The sequence below is a fragment of the Peromyscus maniculatus genome, chromosome 21 (genome assembly GCF_049852395.1).
Source record: "Peromyscus maniculatus bairdii isolate BWxNUB_F1_BW_parent chromosome 21, HU_Pman_BW_mat_3.1, whole genome shotgun sequence".
Lineage (NCBI taxonomy): Eukaryota > Metazoa > Chordata > Mammalia > Rodentia > Cricetidae > Peromyscus > Peromyscus maniculatus.
The window spans coordinates 70,708,545-70,731,832 of record NC_134872.1 but is presented as its reverse complement, the minus strand read 5'-3'; the positions used below and the strand labels follow the sequence as shown (position 1 = coordinate 70,731,832).

General features: G+C 45.1%; 1 protein-coding gene across 35 annotated transcripts in view; it reads right to left on the bottom strand.

Annotated features, from left to right (window-relative positions):
- Positions 1 to 3,478: 3,478 nt before the first annotated feature.
- The window catches only part of Dst (dystonin), a 434,856-nt gene continuing 415,046 nt past the window's right edge, over positions 3,479 to 23,288 (bottom strand). For 12 of the 35 annotated variants that reach the window (XM_076558433.1, XM_076558418.1, XM_076558421.1 and 9 more), the window contains 14 exons: positions 23,140 to 23,283; positions 22,250 to 22,438; positions 20,729 to 20,858; positions 19,296 to 19,459; positions 18,339 to 18,501; positions 17,603 to 17,757; positions 17,383 to 17,457; positions 16,151 to 16,168; positions 12,910 to 13,027; positions 10,607 to 10,678; positions 9,431 to 9,633; positions 8,880 to 8,990; positions 5,292 to 5,415; positions 3,479 to 4,527 (listed from right to left, as the gene is read on the bottom strand). In XM_076558433.1, coding sequence (XP_076414548.1) covers positions 4,265 to 4,527; positions 5,292 to 5,415; positions 8,880 to 8,990; positions 9,431 to 9,633; positions 10,607 to 10,678; positions 12,910 to 13,027; positions 16,151 to 16,168; positions 17,383 to 17,457; positions 17,603 to 17,757; positions 18,339 to 18,501; positions 19,296 to 19,459; positions 20,729 to 20,858; positions 22,250 to 22,438; positions 23,140 to 23,283 — 1,929 coding nt within the window. In that variant the 3' untranslated portion in view covers positions 3,479 to 4,264. The remainder of the gene's footprint in view (positions 4,528 to 5,291; positions 5,416 to 8,879; positions 8,991 to 9,430; positions 9,634 to 10,606; positions 10,679 to 12,909; positions 13,028 to 16,150; positions 16,169 to 17,382; positions 17,458 to 17,602; positions 17,758 to 18,338; positions 18,502 to 19,295; positions 19,460 to 20,728; positions 20,859 to 22,249; positions 22,439 to 23,139; positions 23,284 to 23,288) is intronic. The other 23 variants (XM_076558438.1, XM_076558424.1, XM_076558427.1 and 20 more) reach the window with 7 other exon arrangements.

Sequence of the window (23,288 nt, the reverse complement as noted above, 5' to 3'; positions counted from 1 at the left end):
GGCTCACTCTTCTGAGAGGAACTTTCAGCCTTTATTGCTTACTCTACAGAGGGGCCCAGTGAATCTGCCTGACTCCAGGGACTTCCTGAAGCTAGGAAGTTGTTTAAGTTGTTTACTTTCTTGCTTAAGGAGCTTCCGTGAAAGAATGTTTCAGTCTTGGAGGAAGCCACAAATACAACACCTCCTGCATGTCTTCACCCTCATTATATGACACTAGATTTGAGAAAAATCCAAACAGGAACATTGAAACATGGGTGGACACCAACGCTGCTAAGATAAATGTCACCTTAATGAGACTGGATTAGAGAGCTGATAAAAATGACAGAACTGAAAAAAAAATCTTAGAAGAAATTCACATACAAATTGTTAGGTAGCTGGGCAGACATTAGCAGGCCTGGAGACTGTTGGGGTTGGACCCCTATTTCCACCTGTTTCCCTGGTAGCACTGAACTGAGAAGGATCAGCTTTACCCTTAGTTAAGATTTAAAATACCACACGCAAAGGTTACCAGGGCTCCATTAAGGCCCATAAAAGGAAAGAGATTTCCTGCTATACAGAAAAATGGAATGAGTTCTACCCCTGGCCCTGGGGAGGGGGATACGATATTCTAAGTTGCCCCAAATATAGTCTTCTTCCCCTTTAAGATCCAATTGGGCTTGTCAATCACTTGGTCAGGAGACCACCCCTCAGGAAAGCAAAAATACCAAAAGAAATGCTAAGGCATTGGAGGGAATAATAATCTGAATGAGACAATGTACTCCACCCCCCCACAACCCCCCCACCCCTACAAGGTTTCTCCGTGTAGTTTTGGTTCCTGTCCTGGAGCTCGCTCTGTAGACCAGGCTGACCTCGAACTCAGAGATCCACCTGGCCCTGCCTCCCGAGTGCTGGGATTAAAGGAGCGCCCGCCCGCCCCCCCCCCCCCAAATGTACTTATACATACCAGGAGAAGCATAACTTCCCGCCCCCACCTCTTCGGGGCAGTTATCTGTTGATCCTCACCAAGGCTCCTCACTTTCCTGACTCAGAAAGTGTCACGTGTCCCCTCCCTGGCCCTTTGTCACAGTCCCTGTTCTATTGCTGTGGAGAGACACAGAGGCGACTCTTACAAAAGGAAGCATCTCGTCGGGGACGTGCTTAGAGGTTTAGTCCATTATCATCAGGGTGGGGAGCATGGGAGCACACACAGCTTTGGAGTAGTAGCTGAGAGCCATATCCCCATCTGATCCGAGGTTGGAGGGAGGGAGACGCTGGGCTTGGCATGGGCTTTTGAAACCTCAAAGCACCCCCCCCACACACACACACAGTTCCTCCAATCCTTTCAATAGTGCCACTCCCCCGTGACTAAATATTCACATCTATGAGGCTACTCTTACTCAAATTACCACACTTCTCTATTTTTTTAATAGTTGCCAAAATCCTAAGCATGCTTGTCTTTACACTCTGGGCATCTGCACTTCCTCTGAGGTACTACTTCGTGAAGGGTTAAAAAAGGCCAGTTAGAGAAAACTCTGGCCCTGAGACCAGAGCCAAAGAAACACACCCTGCCCCTAACCAACTCAGGAACTGAAATTCAACCCAATCACTGAGCATGAACACCAACCAATCCCAGAGCATGAAACCAACCGATCGCTGAGCATGAAAGCTACCCATCTGTGCACTTGTTTCAAGCTCAGGAATTGAGATCCTAACAATCCCCCACCCTGAGAATCTCCGCCCCTAAGAAATCCTATGTAAGCCCTGTACCTGCTCAGTTTGGGGCCGCACCTTTTCTACCCTGGCAGAGGCCGCCACTCTTCTAGGTTCCTCCCTTCCAATAAATCTCGAGTGAAGTTTGTTGTAACGGCTTTCTTTTGCTAGAGGGGAGTGGAGCAGAGATGGAACAACTTTCACTAGAACAGAGAAGAGTTGCAATGGCTCTTGCTGGAGCAGAGTTACAACAGCAACACTTTGGCTGGGGAAGCTTTCCCTTGCTGGAGCCAAGTGTCACATTCCTAGGAAGCACCAGAAGCCGGGCTCTGTATTTTGAGGGAAAAGGGAAAATAAAAAAGTAGGGAGAACAAAGAGAAGAGAAGGGCTGTGTGTGCAGGTGTGTGTGTGTGTGTGCAGGTGTGTGTGTGTGTGTGTGTGTGTGTGTAGGGGGGTGTTCTGTGCTCAGGACCAGAGTGCTCAGTACTCAGGTGGAGAAAGGAAACTCCCAATGGATTGAAGAGGTAGGATGCTTAAGCCTTCTCTCGACCACCTTAAGCCACCCATCTTCTTCAAAAAGCTTATTTTACCAGTTAAGAAGACCCTAGCTTTTTAAATTGTTGTTACTTTATGAGTGTTTGCCTGCATGTATCACGCATGTGTGATGCCCGACAAGGCCTGAGGAAGGCACTGGATCCCCTAGAACTAGAGTGACAGATGGTTGTGAGCTGCCATGTGGGTGCTGGGAACTAAACCCAGGTCCTCTGCAAGAGCAACGAATGCTTTTAACCGCTGAGCCATCTCTCCAGCCCCAAGACTCCTTACCTCTTTAACAGGGGTAGTTTTCGACAGATGAAAACAAAATCATTCCTTTAAGTTCATCTTTAAAATAAAGACCCGATTTGTATAACACACTGAAGGAAGAGCCCTTTCAGCTTCCTTTTTAGATGTGTGTAATCAAATGCACGAGCTCCCACATCGTCTCATGGTCAGAATTATCTTATCCACGCCTCGACAAGAGGGCAGAGGCACTGTAGACAAGGGACCAACTCTCACCAATGATACAGCAAGCATGAAAAAAAAAATAATAAGCCTCTCTCCATGTACCTGAACAGCAACACACTACCCTTTCCTGAACTGTGTTCAGCCAGAGAGGGTGCTGTGATCCGTCATGCGCAAAGGGGCCACCTGCCATCCCTCTGATTATATATCCTCCTGCTGTTTTCTTACTTAGAAAAACAAACGAAAAGCTCACACAGATGGTAGAAAATTATCACAATACTATTGATGAGTCATCTTGTTGGATGGCTCACTTCTGTCCATGCTTTTTAGTGATTCATCATGATTCCATGAGGCCAGGACCACCGCAGCCTAAGTATCCTTAACATTAGTGGGCTTATAACTAGAATATATTAAAATACTTATAGAACAGGTGGTTTGAACTCATTCTAACCTCCTTTTACATCTCCAAACCTTCCCTGTCACACTACTGGTATATCCTTTAAAACAAACAGAAAAGCTCACTTTAAATAATCAAGTATTCCATATATTCAAGTGAATATGTTTTATTAAATGCATACTAATATCTTTCTCTAGTATGTGAGTATACATAATAAATTAAAATGCATATTTATTAAATATAAGTCGATATAATACCAGAACATGATTATTCCAGATGAGAAATCAAAATAAACCCACTTTTAAAGTATCTTTTGGTCACTCCAAATGGATACTGTTCATAAAAAAATACACCAGTTTTCCCTGGGGAAAAAAATTAATTCCATAGCAATGAAGTTAAGGGACATGTTTTATTTCATAGCTTTCTTTCTTTTTTTTTTTCTTTTTTGCAAGCGAAATTGCTGTTACAAAATGAGTTCAATGATACAGGGCTGCTGTCCACCCAAGCAAAGCAAATCTCACGTTTATACGAATGCACTTGGCATCACATCCTTACAGTGTAGGCGGCTGATACCCAGGGCGCGTCTGGCTGCGTCTAAAGCAACGGATCAAGGATGCTGAGAGGTGCTTGCACACCCTGGTACCCGCGGCTGCTTGGAGCAGTCTCCTGTGAGTCTCTGTTGGTTCCTGCTTGAAGAACTGGGTGTTGATGTATTTTTCCTTTTACTTTCCTTCTCATTTACAGTTAAAGCATCTCAAAAAAAAAAAAAAAATTCCCTGCTAAGTCTGTCAGATGCTCAGAATTTTCATAGGGACGAGTGTCATGAGGTAACCCTTAATGTGAGCTGTGTAGCGCTGTGGCTGTCAGCGAGGATGTAGACTTACCTGGAGGACAGTAACGGACTTCAGTGTGTGGTCTACACGTGACAGTGCAGGAACACTAGTTCATGTTAAATCCTTTCTTCCTTATCACATATGATGTGACTTTTACCCCCAGAAAATCTGACCAAAAAGTGATACAGATCAAATAAAAAGACAAATACACAAATAAGGCCATCTGTAGAATTTAAAACTCGCCTCCTGCAATATTTCACAGTAATCTCTACATCGTATTTTACATCATTCACTTAAATAATAAATGCTCAGGGAAGGAAGGGCTGGCTGGAGCCCAATTGCACTATCTCTTTGAAGACTTGTCTAATTTGCTGGCAGGTGACTTCCTCTGGGGCGTGGGGATTTTGGAAGGCTTGGCTGTGGATGGCCGAGAACCTGCTCGGGGCACAGGTCTGTGCGGCTGTGGGACAGTCTCCACGTCTGAGCACACAGACTGGATTTCGGAAATGTCAAAGTCTGACGCGTCACTGCCTCGGCGGCTGCTGGCCCTGCTGCCGGCTTTGCTTCCGGCTCTGCTTCCGGGGCGGCTGGGAGTCTTCCTGGACTCTGAGGGGAGGAGAGAGAGAGAGAGAGAGGAGTCACCTGTGTTACCTGAGTCACCTCCACACGAGTCTAGAAAACTGAGCCGCCACGGCTAATCTCAACGTGCTTCTCTTGCACTCAGTAGTCACGTAAGAATACTTTGGTCTTGCGGCTTTTCATGATCACACAAGGGTAGGCAGCCTCATCCTAGTGTAGACATTACATATCAACACCTAGATAGACATTCCAAAGGAAGTCTGGACTTACTCCATTTAAAACTTAAGACACTTCCATTACAGACAGACACCAAGAACATCCCTGCTGCTGGAGGTGATGCCCTCGCAAGCCTGGGGCCCACAGGCTCTCAGGTATAAGTCTTGCCTGAGGGGAAGTGTCTTAAATAATGTGAGAAGGGCCCCTCATACTGAGCTCAGAGGTTGGCATTGCTGGAGTGTCCCTAAATTTATGATTCTTTGAAGGGATTACTGATGGAAGGCCCAGTAACCCGGATCAGCTCCACGCGCTCCCTGAGTGACAAAGGTGGTTCCCAGAGTGAAGGGCGCCACGCTGGCATCTGTTTATGCCCCAACCTTCTCTGGTACTTTCCAAAAGAGACGGCTTAGACACTTGTTCCTAGGATTCATTTATCTCCTGTCTTTTTTGGAGGATTAGGGCTTCGATTCATTTCAAAAGAATACAGCCTTGTCATGACATTTCTTTTCAAATCAGGAGGAGAGGGAACTTTAGTCCTGAGGTCACCGTTAAAGAAAGAAATGGCCTGCACTCACCAGCGAGCTGCGTTCGGACTCGGGCAGCTGCGGCCGTGATCAAGGCTCTGTCCTCCCCGGAGTGGAAGCCTTTCCCTGACAGATACCCCGGAAGTCGCAGCTTGCTTCCCTGGATTGGAGTTCCCTGTGTGTGACCAGTGCAGAGAACACGTTAGACTTTGCCCGTGTGTCGTGATGTTCCACACTGACAGACTTTACTCGGGGCCGGACATCTAGACACGTCCTCTGGAGGAGGTAGATGCGCCTCAGCTAAAGCAGGGCGAGTGTCTCTCTCTCGCTTCCCCCCTCCAGGCTGTTGTTATTACTCACATAAAGGAAACCTTCTAAAGAAATGGCTCCGCGATGAAAGAGAAAACACAGAACCCCAAGTCCCCCACAGAACACAAAAGCCATGGGCAGGCAAACAAGACAGATTAGGCCGTGGGAATGTTAGTGTCTCAGACTGTCAGTGTTACAGTGTTAGACAGCCGTCCCCAGGATGGGGGGTGTGCAGAGGGGAACAGAGTGCTGCAAACCCTGCGTGAAGGAACGTTCCTCTGTCCTTAGGGAAAGGAGGCAGACGTAAACACAGAGACGGAATGGGGAGATGAGAAAAAAATACCTGACGATATGACAGCTTGGAAAAAAGCTTAAAACTTTCCACAGCCTGTGCTCACTTCCCGGCCTGTCCCTTTTCTTCCTTTCTGCTCTTTATTCTTTGTGGTACTGGCTCAACCATACCAAATTTATAGGCAATACTTTTGGGATACTTGCTTAAAACTCTTAACAGTCACTTAAGGAAAATGTAAGGGGCGGATTTTCCTGAAGTTAAAAATAAAAAGTATGGGATTTCATATTTGTCAATGAGCACGTACCCAAGGAGCCACAGAGAAAACAAATCCATAAAAATGAGGACTATATATTTTTTAAACACTCTTCCCATTAGAGTCTAAAATTCTTAGTGAAGCATATGCCCAACTTTTGGTATTGATGTTATCACTTGACATTGCATTTACTGATGTTAGTATTTGATTCCTAACTTTTATCTACCTATGTGTTCTATACTCATAGCTGAGTGCAGGTAATTTATTTCTGTTTTTTTTTTTTTTTTTTTTTTTTTTGGTTTTTCGAGACAGGGTTTCTCTGTGTAGCTTTGCGCCTTCCCTGGAACTCACTTGGTAGCCCAGGCTGGCCTCGAACTCACAGAGATCCGCCTGGCTCTGCCTCCCGAGTGCTGGGATTAAAGGCATGCGCCACCACCACCCGGCTTTTTTTTTCCTTATTTTTTTATTTATTTCTGCTTTTAAATAGGCATGTAGCCCACGTTATCTCAAACTTATTGTGTAGCCATGGCTGGTCTGTAACTGATTGTCCTTTTTGTCATAGTCCGAGTGCTGGAATGACACCCACACTGAGCTCCAGCAAAGTCCCTTTGTTGTTGTTGTTGTTTTGTTTATTTTTGAGACAGGGTTTCTCTGTGTAGCACTGGCTGTCCTGGAACTCGCTCTGTAGACCAGGCTGGTCTCGAACTCATAGAGATCGGCCTGCCTCTGCCTCCTGAGTGCTGGGATCATAAAGGCGTGCGCCACCACTGCCTGGCTCCAGCATATCACTTATATATGCTTTATATAAGTAAACACTTTTGAGCTGCTTTTATATACATTAGCCACAGTTAAGCCCCACCATCATCTCACCACTCAAGATTTGACAATGTGGATCTAGTGAAATTCCTCATTTAAGAAGAATCTCAACTGTCCACAGGGAACAACCACTGATTATAAGTGAAGCTATCACCCAGGGTTACAGAAGACAGAGTCTTGTGAATGACAGGAGCACCTTCATTACACTCTGGCTGTCTGGACTTCAACACACTGCTCTACAGAGGCACACTGCTCTTTCCTTCCTTCCTTTTTTTTTCTTTTTTTTAAATTTTGTGAGGTTATCCCTTAAAATGAAGTAGACTATTGCGCCAATCCAACTGATATACTTAAAACTTACATACAGGCGTGGGCATGCACATGCGAGTCTGTGTGTGTGGAGGCCACAGGTAGATGTTGGGCATCTTCCCCTAATGCCTTCCACTTTTGAGACGGGGGTTTCTTAGCGATTCCCTAGCTCGTTTCCGCGCCCCCCCCAAGTACCTTGCTTTCAGGTGGGCTCTGGGGATCTGAACTCAGGTCTCTTGTTTGCAGAACAAGCGCTTTACCAGCTGAGCCCTTTCTTTCCCCAGCCCCTACTTTAATTGGGGCAGTTGCTACTTTTATAAAAATGTGAACATAGAAACTTAGCCCCAGGTATTTAAAACAAACCACTGATCTGTCCCTGGAGGTCCGTTCGGCGGTTCCCAGGTTTTACATAATAGATTCCAACAACTAACAGACCTTTCTAGATGCACTCTATCTATGGTGCTAGTATTTCCCACTTCGAGGGGACAAGTGGGACTCGGGAATGAAGAGGAAACAAGGACTGTTTAAAGGGAGCCTGTGTTTGTCTCAATTCTTCCACCTGGCTACTCAGGGACTGACCCCGAGGACAGAAGACAGGAACTTCCCTCTGCCCACCTACTGTCTAATGGGAGGGACCCAGTAACAGGGTCGGGAAAACCATTAAGGGCTCTAGAAGGTATGGTATTTCTTTCAGACAACGGCTTGAAAGCCTTAAGTTGGCTTTCAAGTTAGACTTAACCACTAAGCCAAGACTATCTTTTTATTTCCAAGAAAAGATGTTTAGGGACCCCTCCTCCATTGTTGTGGTTTTAATCAAGTATGTAAAATGGTGTCTTCATTGATCAATTCACACAAGTTTCTTTAACAAATAGATGGTTGCTTTTTAATTGAATGTGGACAATCTGAGATGTGAGTTAATCTTGGCAAATGTTGTCTTAAATATTCTAGATATCTTCTTCTTACACCAGGTCATTTTGAGAAGTTACAGTATGCTCAAATAATATTCGCTACTAAAATGTAGTATGGACACCTTTTGAAAACGACAGCTAGCCCCCTACATTCCTACACTCATCCCGATGCCTGCATTGAGAACTGAGTCATGCCTGGCCAGCAAGGACGAGCAGAAGTAAATGCCACAGATGTCCAGAGGGACCGTCCATGGTGAACACTTACTAAAATTCTTTAAGTAAGTTTCTTAAAGTAAGTTTCACAGTCTCATCTAAGGGAATAGGCTAAGCTTCTTGCTCAAATTAACTCTATTAGCCAAAGCATTCAAGTAAAACTTTCATAGGCCTGGATATACACTTTGTGTTTTATTCTTCCAAGAGATACACGTAGAATTAAGTATGAACGGGAACAGAAGCCACAGCTTTTGTTACACAGCCTGATGGTGTGAACGTGCCAAGCTGCTGCTGACTTTTCTGATAACACCTTACTCCCATGTCCCCTGAGGGTCTTTTCTGATAACCCGACTCCCAGGTCCCCCGAGAATCTTTTCTGATAACCCCTGACTCCCAGGTCCCCTGAGGACCGTTTTCTAGAAGGTGACAGGAAGATGGAGGATTATCGAGAGTCCATAGCTGAGGTCGGGGGAAGCAGTGTTAGTAGGTGCAGTGTCAGTCACGGAAGGCTGTTAAGACTGGAGTCTGGGGCCTTACGGTACCTCTGCAGACGACACGGGACAGTCTGAGCACTCGGCTGCTTTACAAGGAGTTGACAGTTTGCTGTTTGTCAACCACGGTTTACCGTAATTGCGTGTTAAAGGGTGGAGAATCTGCGTGGAACAATGGCAAATCAAAGGTGAGGGACAGCAGGTAAAAAACAAACCCACGGGGAAAGAGGGGTTCACAGCGGAGTCACGCTACACAGGCAATGAGGATAAGAACGGACAGAGCTGACGACAAGTCAGACATAGCAAATAAAAAAAAAAAAAGGAGAGAATGAAGCTTTTAAACTGAAAGTTCCATCTGAAAGATGACACCTGAGGCCCTAGACAGGCAACCCTGTAGTACAGACAACTGCTTCATGGGGCACTGCGCAAAGCATAATAATAATAATAATAATAATAATAATAATAATAATAATAAAAAGCATGGCGAGGAGAGATAGAAATGGATGTGGCTGGTCCTACAGATTCCAGAGTGGTAAAGCACCTGACAGTATGCTGCAGTATGAGTGCCTTGGGAGCAGAGAGGGCCCGGCCCAGAGTCCTACCTTGGGTGTGCTGGCGGCAGCAGGCACCTGTGGGGAGGCTGCCTGGCCAGCGTGGCTGGACATGGAAGTGGATCTGTTGGGTGAAGCCCCTCGGGATGAAGGTCGCGATCTGCGGCCTCGTGGCCGGAAGGCAGCCATGCCCTGACTGGCACCCTCTGCTAGGATGAACTTCTCACGGAGCTCCATGTTGGTCCTTCCTTTAGCTGGATCACACATGTCCACAAAATGCACAAAAAAAAAAAAAAAAAAAAAAAAAAAAAAAAAAGAAGAAGAAGAAAACACTCAGTCTTTGTGGGAGGTCAGGGGGGGTGGGGGGTGGGAGCACCCGACACCAGAGAGCACGCTGAGAATTTCGAGGACATCTTTTTGCCATGCCAACTCCAACTCAGCATAACAAGAAGTCAAATGCATTCCTTCACAATGCATTCCTCTCGGATACAGGGCAGCATGGAGATGGGCAGGGGTGTGCTTTCTCTACCACTAGACACCAGCAAGAATAGCCAGTGTGAGACAAAGTCGGCATGAAAATGGAAAGCTCATGCTCCTGGTAATCCACCAGCTACTGATGCCCACGCACTCGGTCATCCTCACACCACACTGAGGAGACAAGTCAGGAAGGCAGGGGCTGTGTCTTTTGCATGTATTGCTGAGGTCCGGAGACTGCCAGTATTTAACACTGGGATTAAACCATTACACAAAATCGGAGATGGCTTGTTAGTCATGAAGATAACATAAAAACTTCCAGAATTTTCATTGAAGTGAGGAGACTAGTAGTTTAATTTTAGGCCTTAAAAAAAAAATAAAAAAATAAAAACCACAAAAAACCCAAACTGTTTTACTGACATGCAGAACAAACACCAGACCCAGGAATCCACGAGGCAATCAGTGATGGAGCACTCATACAAACACATATGCACATGGAGAACGCTCCACGGGGACCCGATGGGCAACGTGTTAGCATGTGCTTGATCACTTGTATAAATAACACTTGCATTTGCGACATACTGGGAGTGTGTCACATTTTCAGAATTTAAGATTAGAAGCCCCAGCTCGCTGGATGTAAGTTAAGCCATACACGTGAATGAAGCATATTATAGGAAAACAAATCATGAAAGCAAGAATGTAAAGGTAGGAAAGAGAAAAGGAAGAGGGGAGAGCCAAAGAGGGGTTGCCAACCTATAGTAGGCTGAGTAGTAGTAATTGAAGAGTTTGATTCCGAACGCAACATTTTACTCCCATGATGATGAACTAGAAAAAATGACACAGGATACCAATCACATTCAAGAATACTGTTAGCAGAGAAAACAAAGTACAGCAGTCGGATACGCAAAGAGTGCTCAGATCCAGCCTTTAGCACACATTTAGGACAGAAGCTGCATCGGGAGAAGAAGCCCTGCAAGGTCCGACTCCACCGGGAGGAAGCAGCTGCAAAGCTTGGCCAGTCGCGCTAGCTTGTCCTCTGCGATCCGCTGAATGGTGTGCATCTGCATCGTCGTTTCCCAGTTACAGCTGCGTTTACCTTCGGCTGCATTCTTTTCAGAGTACAGCCGTGCACCGCAGACAGACAGTTTGCTTAACAGCAGGCTTTAAGGGAGCTGGGAAATTCCTATCACCTGTTTGATGTTGTAGCCATCTCAAGGGCATGGTCTTTGTGGCGAGAACAAGCCGACTGCAATGCCAGTCAGAGAAAACCGTGACACGGTTACAGATAGAACACAGCGCTCCAACAGTGCTAACAGTGTCTGTTACCTGTTTGCGCGTTTACCGTATCATGTTTACTTAATAGAGCACGTTTCTTCTACCCGTAAGAAGTTTCTGCAGAACAGCACGCTGTGTCAGACCAGCGGCAGCCCGCCCTATGCATCTTATAATGGCTGCATTTCTTGGCTGCATAATTTTATCCTGTGCTCGATTTAGACTCACCTTGCTTTCTTCATCATGGCTTTTGGAGCAACAGGTAATATACCAAACACACACACACACACCTCAGATACTCTTGGTGTGTAGGACATTATTAATACACACACACACACACACACACACACACACACACACACACACACACACACACCAGATACCCTTGGTGTGTAGGACATTACACTGGTTAGGTTTGTATTAAGTACACTTCATATCTGTACCATATTGAAGATGCCTGACAACACGTTGCTGAGAACCCGTCCTCAGTGTTAAGAAAGCATGACAGATGGAACAGGAGAACCTTGCTGTACTCCTCTTTAAGCTGCATCTTTAGCTACCAAAGAGCAGGGTTGCTGTGTGGCTGCACAACAGTTCACGCTGGCCTTGCTGGACATGCCTGTTGACACTGATGTATCAGTATCCAGACACCAGCATTGAAAGGAGGACTTCCTGCTTGGCTTTCCACTGGTAGCCTAACAGGCAAAGCTGGAACAGATGTTTTTAAAGGACTGTAATAAGCACACAGATTGAGACAAATCATCAACCCTATTGTTTTCTTGTTTAAGCCAGTAAATAACAAATGCTTACTGAGTAGATGGCACCTGATTAGAAGCTGTAATCAAATATCCACATGATCAACTAAGAATCGAGTAACTGTAGGACATAAAAATAGGACTATTAGGGCTGGTGAGAGGGCTCAGTGGTTAAGAGCACTTACTGCTCTTGCGAAGGGCCTGGGTTTGGTTTCAGTACCCATGGGTAGTTCACAACCACCTGTAACTCCAGCTCTGGAGGATCTGTGGACTCCAGCACACACACACACACACACACACACACACACACACACACACACACAGTAAAAAATAATAGTGCAATCTTAAAAAGAGAAAATAGGAATATTAGAAGCTGAGTTAAAACTTCTGGGCTTGTAGAGGTGAAGAAAGCTACAATATAATATTTACATTTTCAACATTCTGTCATTCAACTTCAAAGAGTGTTCGCTTTTGTTTTTATGCACTGCTTTCCCCTTCTCTCCCCTCATTTCATAAAAACCTGACTTTTAAACGTTTACTCTCTATTAGTTTCAGACTTTATCATGTGAATTTTCTTTCAATGACAGACAGAAGTTTGCCTTGGTGAGTGGAAATGTTCATTTTGAAAATTGTAGACAGGAGGGTCATACACAGAAATTCTAGACTATATTTCCTACCTACCTGTCTCAAATTCATTCCATTAGTGGAAAGAAGAAGAAGAAGAAGAAGAGGAGGAGGAGGAGGAGGAGGAGGAGGAGGAGGAAGAGGAGGAGGAAGGGGAAGGGGAGGAGGAAGAAGAAGGAGGAGGAGGAGGGGGAAGGGGAAGGGGAGGGGGAAAGGGAAGGGGAGGAGGAAGAAGAAGGAGGAAGAGAAGGAGAAGGAGAAGGAGAAGGAACGAATATGTTTTATAGGCCCATGTGAAACATCAGCTGTGGGATTCTAGCTGGGCCCAGCATGCCTTCAGTGCGGGCACACTCGGCACTACTGTGCATTCACGGTGCTGACACCTTGACAAAAGCGTCTCCTTACCCCTGCATGGATCATTTTTCACTAAGAACTCATCCAGAGCCATCCATCCACCTCCAACACGAACCATCACCGTACTTCGCAGGATCCGCACGAGTCGCAGCTGCTGGGAGTCTCCAAACTAGGCAGTGAAGAGAGAGAGCACCTCTGATTGTCAGTACCGACTCTGAGTGGGAGGGGGATGAGCAGCTTGCGGTGGCGTGAGCAACCAACGTAACTTAGTTCACAGTGATTCATTAGTGAGCTCTCAAAAGGGGTGTGTAATGATCTACATTAGACTGCCGCATGCCGATTTAGCTCAAAGGAAGCAGTTGGGAAAAAAAAAAAAGATCACAAAGGTTAATCAAGTATAATGTTGAAGCTTTGTTTTAAAGTTACAAATTATTTTTCTTTCTTATAATAGGAACAACACTCGCAAGGCAGGAACTGAAAAGATCCCTAGACATTAAGCACAGCCATGAACATAAGCACAGGTCCACTTGCTCGGGACTTACACAAAATAAGGTGTAAGGACTTCATCAAACTGATTTGGGAAAACTGCCTCTGAAGATAAAACGACTTTCCTGTGAGACCTGTGAGGAAACCTTAAGCTCCTCCGTTTTCCCTAGGACTTAACGACTAACGGACGTTCCATACTAAAATTTCTGGATCCCTAATGGTCTGGCAAACCAATTGGCTAGAGGTTGGATTAACATGCCACTTTATATATGACTGCAGCCTTAAAACAGGTACTGGCATACTGCTAAGACACAGCTCTCAAATCTACAAGGGCTTTCCTCAGAGCGGTTGGTACTGGTGGTGCTCCCTCAGCGAGGCGCCAATCATCTGGATGTGCGCGGAGTCTGCAAGTCTTGAACCAACACGAGGCCACAGGTAGTTCTGGTCATACACAGGCTTACTTGTTTTGAAAGTAAGAAATCATTCTGTACCTGGAAATCATTTCTAAGAGGCTCACATCCAACTGTGAAAACCACCACCCTGAGTCCTGAGCTTATCAACTCAGTGAGCGACACGGAGAACGAGCTGGCAGTTTGTGAGATGCCAACGGCTTCCTAGCAGAACTGCCCGGGACCGTTCCCTGCGCCTACTACGGTATGTAGAAACACCCTGTTACTTCTCTATGATCTTTAACGCTGGATTTGGGGGGTGAGAACCCTAACAAAAAGTCAGCCAGACTCCATTCAGAAACCTAAGCTCAGACGGGCCCAGAAGCGCACCAACAGGAACTCAGTCCTTCACAATCACATCTCTAGTCAGAGCTCTTCCTAAGTTTGATTTCTAAACACTGAAACTTACACATTCCTGTGGGTGAACTGCCTCTGAAATGTGAATTTGAAAATTAAAACCTGTCTTTGTATCGTTAGAGACAAAATCTGGTGCTGCGATTGGTAAGCAAGGGAAAAGAGGGGGTGAAGAAAATTACTCTTAAGGAACCAGATAATGGGCTCAGGTGAAGCTTGTTCAAGACCAGGCTCAAAATCAGACCCAAGGAAACAACTAAACATGCTTCATCAAATGGTATTTTGGTTCTATTAAATATGGTGACTTTGGTTGTTACTTTAACAAGGTATTCTCCAGCCAACTAACAGTGTCTCTAGAATTCCCCTAATTTTCTCAAGGCTAAACCATGAGACAAGAAAAACAGACCCACATTGCTTTGTATTTTCAGCACGTAAAATCTTTGAAGGTAAGAATTTCTCTTATTTTCTCCAAAAATAAAAGATATTACCCTACTTGTTGACTCAGGATATACCAAGCATGAAAAAGTAACATTTTATCTGTTATAACAAGTAGGTATGTTACTCTGACTTTTATCCTTGCATATTGTGCATATGTATTAAATTATCACACTCTTTCCATATATGAAAATATGTATATTATATAGATATTTAAAACTAGTATATAACAATTAAAGTATTTCTTGGGAAAATCCTATTCAAAGTAATGGTGCCATTTTACTCTACACTTTTTTTTTGGTTTTCCCTTTTCTTTTGTTTTTCGAGACAGGGTTTCTCTGGGTAGCTTTGGAGCCTGTCCTGGATCTCGCTCTGTAGACCAGGCTGGCCTTGAACTCACAGAGATCCGCCTGGCTCTGCCTCCCAAGTGCTGGGATTAAAGGCGTGAGCCACCACCGCCTGGCTTACTCTAACCTTTTGATTGAAATTTGCAACTTAAGATCTAGTGTGGCCAGAGAGGGAAGTAGCAAGCACAGGCTGACCTGGGGCTGCACCAGGGCCTCTGTGTATATTTTATAGCTTTCAGTTTAGTATTTTTATGGGACTCCTAAGTGTGTGGATGAGTGGGTCTCTGATTCCTGTACATTCTCTTGGGGCTCTTTTCCTCCTGTTGGGTTGCCATGCCCAACTCTGATATGATAGTTTTTTTACTTTATCTTATTATATTTTATTTTGTCATGTTTGGCTGTTTTCTCTTAGAAGCCTGTTGTTCTTTTCTGGTGAGAGACAGAAAGGGAGTGGATCTGGAGGGGGAGGTGGAGAGGAACTGGGAGGGGAAAGTGTAATCAGGATATACTGTATGAGAACAGAATGTATTCTCAATAAAAGAGGGGAAGAGACGTCATGTGACGTCCGATGGGGCAGTGGTCCCTACCTAACATAGTCTGTCCCTGACAGAAGAGTGCAGTCAAAAACATCTTCATCGTGCGTCCATTAAAAATGTAATTTCTCCTGTGCGTAGTTTTAAAATCCCAATCATGCCACAGCACCACTACTAAGCAGTCCATGTTAACTGGGATGCCAACGTAAACATCTGGCTACGGCAGCACCAGACATGACCTGGCACGCACCGGGCACTAGTAACTTGGGACAAGTTGGCTATGGGGAGCACGCATTATCACTTGTGGCTACTTTGTTGCCTTCCCGGGGTCACTGCTTGATGCTGCCACCGGCTGTATGGAGAATCAAGTTTGTGTTCCAGTGACCACTTGCACAGTCCTCTGTTAATGGTGTTGGGAAAAATGGGCCTTGAACCTTGTGTGCGCAACACTGGCGCCAGCTCATCAGCTGCAGGTCATTATCTGGTCTGCTTAAGAGTAATCTCTTCATTCGAGACACAAAGCAATACAGGAGCCCCGGGCCAAGACTGCGCTGACAGGTACAGCACACCAACCAACACTGTAGTAGCTAGCAAGACAGCATGGAAGGACCAGCCATGGCAAGCTTGAATGGCTATGAATTCAAGATTCAAAAACTCATTGGGAACTCGAGATTCCACTGGTTTATACCTGATTTCCCAGGAAGAACTGATAAAATAAAAAATGAAAAATGGAAGAAAGACACAATTAGTTCAACAGGAAACGTTCTATATGACTTGAACACACACACACACACACACACACACACACACACACACACACACTCTCACTCACTCACACAGTCTCTCTCTCACACCGACTCTCACCTTCAGTACACACATACAGACACACACACCCTGGACTTCTGGATACAGTATCTAGTTTAGAGATGTGCAGGTACCCATTTGTTCTGATTTCAAACCATACTTTTTTGTTGTTGTTGTTGTTGTTGTTTTACAAGTTTATTGGAAAAATTTTAGGATTTTGAATCAAAGTTAAAAGTTTCAACAGGTAGATGGACATCTTTTAAAAACGAAAGTTCACTGTGTATGTGAGCACCATGCTGTGTTAGGGAAACTCAGCACAGTTTCCTCCTAGCTGCTAATTAAAAGATGTTTCAAAGAAGAGAAAACCAAACCAAACCAAACCAAAGACAGAATGATAAAATCCCATGGTTCTGTTTTGAAAGTGAGCCAAGTTCATTTAGATTTTTGGATAGAAGCAAAAAAAAAAGCTACATAAGTGGAAAAATGCTGCATCTTTTTCATATTTATAAAACATGTCTGTATTTTTTATTTCTAGACAAAAAGAAAATGTTAATTTCATGATTTTGGTTTGGAGTACCTATTATTTAGAAGCTTGACACTTAATCTAATCATCATGAAATAAGAAGTAATGTGGAACAGCCTGAATATATGACTTGAGTATTTACTTTTAGTCCTTTTTCTCCTTAGAAGTGATGTGTATGTGGGTGAGGTCACTCAGATGGTAAGGGCTCTGCCATCGAGCCTGAGGACCCCAGTCAGTCCCTAGAATGCATGCAGCGGAAGAGCTCTGTCTCCCACAAGATGTCCTCTGACCTCTACGTATGTTGTGGCATGTGCACACATACACACACACACACACACACAAATGTAAAAAAAGACTAAAGGTTATGTGCATGTCATAGATGTTAAAAATATGGCCTGCTATTCAAGTGCAAGCTATCTACATAACATACACAGTCTGTAAATTTGGAATTTAATATCACTGAAGATGAGAAAAACTGTGGAGTTTCATACACCGTGACATTCTGAGACGATGTGAAAACAATGTCAGTCTAATGGATGCACACTTCAACGTCTACTCTCGCGGGAGCTGAAGCAGTTGCCTGGCACACTCACCCTGTATTTGTTGTCGCCGATTTGTTCAACTTGGAATCGCTTTGCACATTTACACTTAGCTACTTGCCTCGTGACCTGTCCAAAGCAAAGGTGAAATAGTCCCTTTAATCTGAGCACGTCATAGTGAGACCCTCAGAAAGGCTGAACTGGTTGTATGGGTCACACCCACCCCCTGCAGCCCACCCGAGGACCACTCCCACAGAGGGCAGACGAGGCGTACCTCATCTTCAATTTTGTCGGCGTCTGTGATGGGTTTGTACGCATCTTTGTTTGGATGCAGAGCTGCCACAAACTCATAGTAGTCGATGTATCCGTCACCATCTCTGTCAAAGATGTCTGCCACAGCACTCATCTCCAGGCGACTAGTAGGGAATTCTGAAATGGACCGAACCACACTGGTAAGGGAGTTTGTTAATTACACCTAAGACATATTTGACTGCGTGTTTTTATTCTTAATGGAGCTCGTTGGGGTGATAGAACAGTAAAAAAAAAAAAAAAAAAAAAAGCCGCCCCATTTGCAGTATAATAAAAACACAATACAAATTCATCTTCGAGAAGGATGAGGGCTGCAGGGACACAGTGGTCAGTGGCACTTGCTGCTTCTGTACAATTGCCAAACAAGCTAACAGGGCACTCGTGTTCAATGAATGTAAACATCAGAATTATGAGCTAAAATGATAAAGAATTCAGTATTTGTTGATCTGCTACTGTATGCCAGGTAACACACAAAAAAACGTTTAGAATCAAATATTGCTAATATTTACTTATACTAATAACACAGCTTGAGGAGAGTGGAAGAACATTCTTGTGGCCATATAAAACAGTGACCTCCTAGCCAACCTAGAAGGCAAGGCTTTCTTAGCGACAGGCGTTCATTAGCATCACTAATCTTCAACTGTGGTTCTTTTCTGCACAAACAAATTCCTCTAGCTGTGGTCATCTGTCTTGGGACTTACTTGAGGAAAGGATTCCATCAATAAATTCCTGCCGCGTGATCTTTCCATCCTGGTCCTTATCGATTCTCCTGAAGAAGTCCATCACTCGAGATTTCTTATGATTCATCCACCTCATGTATTTTTTACGCCAGATATCAAAATCGAAGTTAGCAAATTCCCTCAGCTAAAAAAAAGCAAACGTTTTTTTTTCTTTTTTGCTGAGTCAGTGCTGTGCTCCATCTTAAAACTTTAGTCTGTACTCTTATTATAATTTTATACATGTACACAATGAAATACCATAGTATCAACTCCACATTCTCCCTTTCAACTCTCATAGGCTCCCCTAACACGACCCCTCCCAACTTCATTTCTTTCTTTCTTTCTTTTTTTAAAATAATATCCACTCAATCCGCTCAGTGATGCCTATGTGTGCATGGATGTGAGCATGAATTTCTATTTTCTATGAGCGAATAAAGCCACTGATGATGATCTATCTCCAGGTGATACATCTCTCTCCCATTTCAAAGAAAGCCATGGTCTTACAAATGGCTTTTTATTGCGTTTATTCTCTACGTCACTGATTTTTCTTTGCAAACACAATCTCTACACTGAAGACTGCTCATGCCACCTGTCATAGAAATGTGTGCCCAGAGTGCTGGTTAAGGTGCAGGCCTCGGCTGTCCTCCTGCCCTTTCACAACATAAAAAATAAAAACCTTCCACCACAGGGTACATGTTACCCCATTAGAAAGCCCTTCTTGGGGTTGGAGAGATGGCTCAGCGGTTAAGAGCACTGGTTGTTTTTTCAGAGGTCCTGAGTTCAATTCCCAGAACCTACAGGGTGGCTCATCATCATCTATAACTGTACTCTCATGGGATCAGATGACCTCTTCTGATGTGCAGACAGATGTACATGCAGACGAGGCATCCATATACATAAAATAATCAATCATGGAGATGAAGGTACGCGTCTCCCGACCTCCTCCAGCCGGTCCAAGGCGTCGTTGAGCTTCCTCCTCCTCTCCAGAGCCAGGAGCCACACCTGCTGCCACTTGCTCACCAGCAGGTTCACCCTGGGATTCTTCGTTTCGATCTGTGTCTGCGGTCCAGATGGATACAAGCCTGAGGCTGGGAAGCGTTTCCCTGTGAAAACAGACTCCAGTCAGGATGGCTCAGCGTCCAGTGTGCTGAGGACTCCAGTCCCAGCCAAGACTGACTACCGTGTACTGCACAGAAAATCCCAACCTAGTTATTTTTACCCATTAAGGATCACATTCCGATCTTATGCAATGTAGAAATGTGTCTTGATGGGGTCCCTCAGATATTGAGAATTCAGTAAATCTAATGTTTAAAACACTGTCATACTTAAATTCATGTCATTTCAATGACGAGGTGGCACAGTGAGATGCATGCTAGGGTAGGTGTCAGAAAAGGCACCCGCCCTTCTTAGAGAACAAGGCTGAGAAGTGGCTGTCCCCGGAATCAGAGTTGGATGCTTCACAAATGAGACACCCCTTCTCCTAGACCCATTCTCCACTGAGTGTGTGTGGTTCCTCTCCTATGAACACACCCACGCTTACTGAGTTGACTTTCTCCTTTCTGGCTGTTTTTAAGTCTCCACAGCAATGCTCACAACCACATATCCCCCATCTAACTAAATGGCAAAATAGGGCCTAGAAAAATTACTGGCCTAAGATCGTATTGCATCCAGTCTCATATACACGAGGGTAACTACATGCTTGAAAGTCTGCAGCTGCTCCACATGCACCAGCTCACTCGGTCCAAAGAGGTTACAAAGCATCCCCATTTTGCAGATGAGGAAATCCTATTGAACACGAGGTAAATCGTTCAATATTAAGCCTCCCAGCTGGTTGTTGGTGGGGATAGCAAGGAGCCCCAAGTATTCCAGATACACAGTCACCTGGTCTCCAGCTCCACTCCCACTTAAAAACTAAGACACCATTCAAAAAGACACAAAGGGTTCAACGTAGACTGTGCTCTGTAACATTCTCGGAGATAACTGCTACCGTTTTGAATGCTGTTTTGTGGGCTAGGACTGGCTGTCAATCAGTAGCCCCAGGAGAAGGAAAGGTGGGATTCCATTTTTCACCCAGACCATGGTCAGTTTAGACTGCTCGGCTTTAATGCTATTTATACAACAGGAGGAAAGTGAACTAAGGATTTACATTCTTATAACTTCCCCAATTTCTTCTCAAGTCTGCAAGGTATACTTTAAACAAAGTTAAGGAGAGACACCAGAGTACACCTTTTATTTCACTTAAAAAATTACGAAACCCTTTTAAGGTTAAGTGACTCCTGTGGAGTCACCACTTTCTCTCGGATTTCAAATGATAATTCAAAAGGAAAAGGAACTGGCTTGTCCAGCCATCTCTAAGGGATTGCCCCGCTTACTTCCGGCCCGTCCCTTGTCCAAGACTGGGATGTGAGATTGCAGAGCGGAAGGGTCAGCTGCTCTCCTCTTGTAGGTCTTGGTAACTTTGTCGACGTCGGGCTGTTTCCTGGTCATTTCTTCCATGAAGGTCTGAAAGGAAAAAAATGACATCAATTAAATCAAGGCACAGATCATATCAGCATTATTAGCAAGGAACACAGGATGACAGGACCGTGCTGCCATTTTTAAAGGCTCATCACCGTAAATGCCTAGAATAGTGAGTGCTTTTACTGATTTCCAAAGAATGCAAAAAACGGTCCACCTGATCAAATTAAAAAAAAAAAAAAAAAGCCAACTCCAATGAAAAACAAAACGGCCACTAAGGTATGCAAGCGGTCACAACTATCTGCACCAACTCGGTTTGAACTTCCAAGCTCCTCCACCAGGGACTTTGGTGAGCACCTTCCTGCTGTGGGACATTCCAGCCACACAGTTTCAACACTGCAATGACTTTGCACACCGTGGCAGAAGGGACTTTAAAAGGGGCTGAGGTAATGAAGTTAATGCTGACTGCAGTCACATTGAAAGGGCTCACTACACTCTCCTGCCTTTCCTCTTTGTGTCTCCCTGGTTTGTTATTACTGACTGGTCCCTATATGTGGGGTATTCGGCAAAGGCTGAGGACAGGCAGAGGCTGCTGGGAAGAGTGATGGGGGAAAGGTGAGGTAGACAGGTAAAGCAACATGTTCCTGAAATAGTTATCATGTTGGAAGACTGGAGCCACTGTGATGTCTTTGCCCACAGGGAACATTCACTGAGATATTTTTGGACCACGTAACATTTTTAAATTTTATTTTTAGTTATGTGGACGTGTGTGTTGCTGCTTGTCAATATGCACAGCACCTGTGTGTAATGTCTACAGTGGCCAGAGAGGGTACTGGAGTTTCTGAAACTGAATTTATAGGTGGTAGTTTGCTGTCCTGTGTTGTTCTGGGAACTGACGTTAGGCCCTCTCCCAGTGCTCTTCACCTCTGAGCCATTTTCCCAGCTCCAATAATTAAACAAACTATGAATCAGAGCTCATAAAAATGCCAGCATTTCAGAGTTTAAAATGAGTCAGGTAGATAGTCACCCTGGGGTAAATAGTCACCCTGAGGAAGAAAATGCATGCCCTTTTATGTAGGCTGCATCTGGCATATTCGTGACTGGTCATCTGAGGAAGCAGAGGAAATGAAAATATGAAACAATAAAGCAATTATCAGGCAGAGTTACAGGGATGGATGAGGATGCCCAAAGAGGGAGCGGAGTTAAAATACGGGAGCTGAGGATAAAATGGAGGAGAGAACTGAACTGACGGTTCAGTGGTGGCTCAGGAGCCACAGGAGGCAGAGGAGTACTTCACAAGAGCAAAGGAGAGGTCCAGAGGTCCTGGGGAGAGACGCGCTGCAGGCTGGGGGACATGCGGGAGCAGCGGCAGCAGCAGCAGCGTCCTGGAAGACATCCGAGGTGATAGCCGATGGGTAAAGATCAGGTTTCTTTACCTGGTGTTCCGCAATGAGGGTTTTCACTTCTTCAATTTCCTGTGGGAGGACTTCCTTATCTTTCTCACTGAGGGTAGTTTCTGCCCACTGCAACCACGCCAGCAAAGTTTCCAGCAATTCCTGCTTAGCAATGAGCCCGGCCAGGGCCCCCGCCAACCTCTGCTGATGCTGCTTCGCCCAGGCCAGCACCTGTTGGCAGAAGCACATGGTTCACTGAAGTCCTTCCAACTCGGGGACACAGGTTCACTAACATAAACACATAAGCTACGCCAATTTTAAATGTGAATCAGGATCACGCTGGGCTAGACCTATGAAGTTTTCTTCCACTCTAGACCCGGCAAGTGGACCACGGTCTAGCTCGAGGAAGCACCAAGACTCCTTTTAAGGGTGTTTGTCACCACCAGGACGCTAGTGATGTAGACAGCATCTGGGGTTACCCCTGCTTATTCTGTGCGTTTTGTCAAGTTTAACTAGTCCTTCTCTAAAGGACCAAGGGTGCTCACTGCAGGCAGCATTCAGAACACAGCAGAATCTAAAGCGCTAAGATCTTAAACAGGAATTCTATCCCCGATGTGTTCCTCAATTCGCTCACTCGAGACACTCCTCTGTGTGGCATCAGTCAGCAGACACGAAAAACAGGTGGGACAAAGGCTATGGTGAACCAAGCACCTGCCTTTTAGGGTGGCAGGGCCCAGCTGCAGACGCCGGAGCGTTTGTAACCGAAGGCACCTTCAGGGGCTGGTGTGCAGAGGGCAGGCGACAGGGCGCTTTCCTGTGAAGGCCTCTCTTCCCACGGCTGTGGTGCGCCTCCACCGCGGAAGTTTCCCACTTCCCTGCCCCAACTCACAGCCGCCACCACTACCAGAGACGACGACGGGAGACACACTGACCTCTTCAAACCGGGCCTGGATGATTGTTATCCAGTGCTTAATGGTGGTGATGGAGTCAGGGTGGCAGATGGCCAGAAGAGCGTCACCCATGTCAGTGGCCTTATTCAGTTCGGTTCTTTTCTCTTCCAGTTTCTTCATGAACTCCTGCA